Source organism: Oryza brachyantha, chromosome 6 (genome assembly GCF_000231095.2).
Source record: "Oryza brachyantha chromosome 6, ObraRS2, whole genome shotgun sequence".
NCBI lineage: Eukaryota > Viridiplantae > Streptophyta > Magnoliopsida > Poales > Poaceae > Oryza > Oryza brachyantha.
This window is the reverse complement of record NC_023168.2, coordinates 6,016,393-6,021,887: the sequence shown is the minus strand read 5'-3', so window position 1 is coordinate 6,021,887 and position 5,495 is coordinate 6,016,393. Positions and strand designations below refer to the sequence as shown.

At 41.7% G+C, this 5,495-nt stretch overlaps 1 protein-coding gene across 1 annotated transcript; it reads right to left on the bottom strand.

Moving 5' to 3' along the window:
* Positions 1-515: 515 nt before the first annotated feature.
* On the bottom strand, positions 516-5,272 carry LOC102722131. The gene is made up of 6 exons (XM_040525099.1): positions 4,743-5,272; positions 4,294-4,629; positions 3,627-3,685; positions 3,382-3,510; positions 2,540-2,675; positions 516-1,191 (listed from the first exon to the last, which is right to left on the bottom strand). The coding sequence occupies exons 1-6, from the start codon at positions 5,109-5,111 to the stop codon at positions 862-864; spliced, it is 1,359 nt and encodes a 452-aa protein (XP_040381033.1). The 5' UTR covers positions 5,112-5,272; the 3' UTR covers positions 516-861.
* Positions 5,273-5,495: the final 223 nt, after the last annotated feature.

Genomic DNA, 5,495 nt, shown 5'->3' with positions numbered 1-5,495 from the left:
AACACATCCTAGGTCATCTTTGTTGAGGATTACAAACTAATTTGTAAGTTTTTGAAAAACACAAAGTTTAAACAAACGTACAACTTTTTGTTGGGTTTTGTGAAGCTACGAGTGACTCTACTATGCCAAAAGCTATATTGGATTAGCTTTTTTTTTTGGCTTATTTGAAATAAAAGTAACACTCACGTCATTAAATTTGAATCTTTTAAGCCACCGGCTTATAAAATATATTAGTAAGTCCGCTTAAAAAACTTAAGCCAATAAACCTAAGAAAAAAAGATTTTAAAAATGATGTTTAGTGATGAACCACCTATGTGTCTATGACAAGAACCGCATGCCATAGGTATACGAGGGATAGATTGTTAAACGCCGGTGTTGTAGCAGTGAAAAAACTTAAATGCCCCACAATACATCATACAGCTTCATAAGCACGTAGAGTACCAATTAGACCTTCATCAGCATATGAGAAATTGAAGTTCCCAAAATCCAAGTAGCATATGAAATTTGTCCGAATAAATTATGATTTATTGCTCGGGGACACGATACAAAACATTTACCAGTAAATCAACAAAACTTTGGGGATTCAAAAATACACAGAATAAATTATGATTTATTGCTCGGAGAAGCTATAAACATTTACCGGTAAATCAAAAAACTTTGGGGATTCAAGAATGCACAGGTAGATGTATACACATACACAGGAGAGAACACTAAAAAAATTGGGGGCCTAGTTTTGCTTACAACAGTTTTCCTATCGCAAAATGGCTCGACCTAAAGAAATGCATTTTCACCAAGGTACTAAAACTTTTGTATATGGACGCAAAAGAATCAATTACCAGATCAAAAGTCTGAGGTTCGGCATTACTCAATAACAATGTCCCTCTCCTTGATGTCCTTCTTCACAACAAGCTTCCCGCCTTTGTCCCTGGTGAAAAGCTTATCCATCAGCTCATCCCAACTTGTCCTCCCTGCAGATTTTGCTTCCGAGGTGGTCTCACTATGAGTATCAGAGGGTGGTGTAGAGTTAGCACCCTCCTCCTGGATTTCCACTTCAGACAAGTCAACCGCATGAGGAACATCTAAGGTCTTTGCTCTCTGAAGGGCGTCCTTGTGTTCTTCCTCAAAACTTTGCAGTCTTTCCATCTTTTGTTGCACAGGGGGAGTTGTTGGCTTCTCCTTTTCTCTCATAAGCTGCAAAACAGGTGTAGCTATAATCGTAAGTAGATGTTATCCTTGCAACTTAGCAAATCAGTGCTGCAACTGTAAAATTCCAGAGAATGTTTTTCTTTCCATTGGTTCAATTTAGCTGATGGGAAATGGTGAGAACACAAAAATTGATGGTAGGCAATTTGGCACTAGCGTACAATTTTCCTTTATTAATGTTGCTAATAGGGGCTTTGAGCTGTTTGTGGTTGAGAAGTCTGAAATTTTATTTGAAATCCCTTTCTGGTTCACGTCAATTCAGTATCCCCCCCCCCTCAACACACACAACACACACAAATAGTACTGTAGTACAAAACACCGTGGTTGTAAAACAATTTTAGCTCTAAATTCTTGCACTATCTTACATAAGCAAAGTGTGCAGAAAAAGAAACAAAGGTTCAGAGTCAAATATCAAATATGTATAGGGGAAGCCACTTCAAGGTTAATTATCTAGACATGATTTAAACCAAAAGATCTACAGAAATAACATTTTTGCCAACCTTGTGTTTTAGAGACTAGAAAAATTGCATTAGTATTGGTCAAGCATGCATGCATCTTTTTAGAAATAAAAAGTTTCTACTTGATGCTTCTAGTAAACAAACAAGAAACTAATGTTTCAAGATAGCACTAAGCCTACAACAGTGAGTGTACATCCATGTTAGTGATAATGTTCAACAACATAGGATGATTCCTGGCTAAGTTCTTTATGGTACTAAGTAGACTTTTGTATTTCGTTAACCGTACTTCCAACTCATCATCCTCCAAGCACATCCCAGGCACATGTCTGCTTGACATTATGCATTACCAAATGGCCCTTTCTCATTTAACAGCACAGGTTGAAGCCACAACTTGTTACATTTTTCATAGTTTCCTACTCCCTCCGTTTTTTTTATTTGACATCATTGACTTTTGAATTTACGTTTGATCATTCGTCTTATTCAACATTTTTGTGCAAATATACAAAATTATAAGTCATTCTTGAAGTTTCTTTAGTAATAAATCAATTCATAATAAAATAATTAATAACTATATAAATTTTTTGAATAAGATGAATGGTTAAACGTAGATCTAAAAGTCAACAACATTAAATTAAAAAAAGGAGTATTTACTATGAAAGTTGGCTGAATCTGGTAGATCCAGATTCATGATACAAAGCGCTGATAAAACAGTAGATTGATGTATGATGTATGATGTATCAACAATTCAACATCAAAGCATAACAGAGGAAGATATTAATCAAATAATGAGGCCACAAATTATTCGCTAACTATGCAAAACATCTCCAAAGATTCATATTGCTGGAAGAAATAAGCAATATTTAGCATAATACACTTACCTCCAAAGCCTTTTCTGATTCTCGTTCAATCCATGCAAGTGCATGATCAGAAGTAGTACTGCATGATAACACAATATGCTCAAATCGGCCTTCCACTGGAATAGCAGTTCTCACCTCAGGAGGGAATCTTCCGCATCTAAAAATGAGTACTAACCCAGTTATTTTCAATGTGGCACAGTATATGACATCTCTCTCACAAAAAAAAAAAAAAATCTAGCATTTTTCTCCAAGGACACAAATTATACTGGTCATACATGTATTAAACTTTTTGTTAACGGCACATGTACCAGATCAGGCTATGGGATAATACGTCAATCATAGATATTGAAATGAGTCATTTTATTCGAACTGTATCATCTGGGTATCTATAGCTAATGTGACACAGATATGCCTAGTTGCCTACTATGCTTTTGGCTCCTGAAGCTTCTTTTTTTTGGCTTTTTTTTTAAACTGCAGAGGAAACTAAAAAAACAGGATATTTTTTAGCTCATGTTCCATCTAATCGAATAACTCAAAATCAGGCATCAATTTTTAGATGTACTTCTCACTATCTCTGAAATATGCATGTCATAGACAAGAATGGAACAAGATATTCATGGCCAGGTCTTATAAAGCACAAACAGATAGTACTTCTGCTTGCTTTCCAAAAAATAAATTGATAATTGATTCATTTCTTTAGAGCCTGAAAACTTTGAAGTATGACCAATCAGAACATCCGAAACCTCTTTGTTCTAGAAGAACATGAACAAAGACTGTGTTTATTAACTATAGCACAAGCATACCAGTGTGCCATAATTCACATAAGCAACAACTAGTAGCTTCTATCCAAAGGCACTGATTACCTGCAAAATTTCCTCTCGACTATATGATACATACGTCCAGGAGCATACAGCCTTCTTGGATCTTTAAATTTTCTCCTGTCTTGCTTAAATGTATCTCTCAGGCACATGATAAACAACAAGCAGGGCAAGCTGTCCAAGGCAGAAATGTCTGGTGAAAAAAATTAAACATTGCATGTAGTTCTTTTGTTTTGAACAGAAAGTAGAACTACACAGGTAGTTGGAGAAAAGTGACTGGGGAAAGTTACCAGAATATAGACCCAAAAATGTACTCCAATGGTGTTGGCGTTCTTGGCAAAAAATCATCCTGAAAAAAGGTAATATGCATTGAGGGCATGAAATTCAGAGGAGATCGCAATGTAATTAGGACCTTAAATGGTGGTAAACATTGAAATTCAATGAGAACACAGGATTAGTTTAATTCATTGAGCCATAAACTTGTTCAGCGTTAAAACAAGACGGCAAAATATATAATGCAACATTTAGAAGTGGCATAAATTAATTGTCCCACCACAAATAGCATATTACACACTTTATACTAAATAAAAATTTGACTTGCTACATGAAGTGAATTCACCCAACAACATGGAAACAGGTAGAAATTGCTGCCTTTCTTAGTTGCTTCTCTAATCAAACATGAAATAATTTGACAAACTTCCTATAAGCTACTTTCCTTGAGAGCGCAAATTCCAGCTACATGATTCTTTCCGTTCTGGACAATCAAACTACTTCACATTTCATAGGCATTCCAATCACGCGACAAGCAAAGCACATTGACCGAATTATTCCCCTCCTTTTTCCAACCACTCCAATGGGCGAATGTTTCTACCACCAACGACTCCAATTGCCAGATTTTTTCTAAGACAGTGAATTCAACGGCCAATAAATATTTCACCACACAAGCTGTACGCTTACCTGCAGCACGACGGAGTTGATCACGTCGGCGTACTTGACGGCGAGGTTGAGCGACATGCACCGCGCCGGGGCAAGCGCGTAACACCGTATCTGGCTCCTGGGTATGTTCCCAAACATCTTCCGGTTGTTCACCACGAGCACCGTGACGAGCGCGGCGATGCCGGAGCCCAGCGAGTGCCCCGCGAAGATGAGCTTGTAGTCGGGCCCGCTCTTCTCCAGCAGCTCCCGCAGCGTATCCGTCTCCCTCTCCAGGATGAACTGCGCCGCCTTGAGCAGGCCGTGGTGGACGTAGCCGCCGTCGAACATCTGCATCCCGAGCTTGTTGTCCATCAGAACCTGCAGGGAATCGAGTCAGTCCCTCGAAATCTGGGCGCATTCCTGCCCGCGAAATCATCGGCTCCGGGGGAGGGGGGGGGGGGATCGGTCACGATCGACGGACGGTACGGGACCTTGTAGTCGGCGTTGCGGACGAGGTTGAGGCCACGGATGGCGAGGATGACCTCCTTGCGGAGGTGGTCGACGTAGACGATGTAAGGCGGGCAGGCGGTGCCGACGTCCGCGTAGGTGGCGCGCTTGACGACGCCGGCGGGGTCGACGTCGGCGTACCCGCGTTCGGGCGGCGCGAACTTGGGGTTGGAGAGGTCCTCCTCGTAGATGGCGAGGATGACGCGGCAGATGCGCGGGATGGCCTCGAAGTCCGCGGGCTCCGCCGGCGGCCACGTCTCGCTGTCGTAGGCGCCGATGTAGGTGAGCCGCTTCCACGCCCACCGCGTGCACCCGAGGCACACCACCCACTCCAGCCCGCACGACACCGACATCCACGCCGCCGCCGCCGCCGCGCCGCTCTCCCCGCGGCCGCTCTCCTTCCTTCCTTCCCTCCGGCTGCCGGCTGCTGCTGTTGTTTTGGTCGTCGTCGTCGCGGGTCTATTTCGACTTTTTATTTTTTGGTGGTGCGCTGTTTGTTCCGGAAGGCACGAGCTTGGGGGTGGTGGGGGCAGAGTGAGCAGTGAGGGGAGGGGCTGAGCTGTTGCGCGCACGGGGTTAAAACGCTTTGTATCCGTTACGCTTTTTCTACGCGGAGGCGGTCGTCCGAGAGCAGCTGGATGAATCGACGACGGCTCTACTGTATACCTATGGCAATGGGTGTAATCATTTTACCTATAAAATTTAAGAGTCGGGTTTAAAATAAAATGAAAATAAAA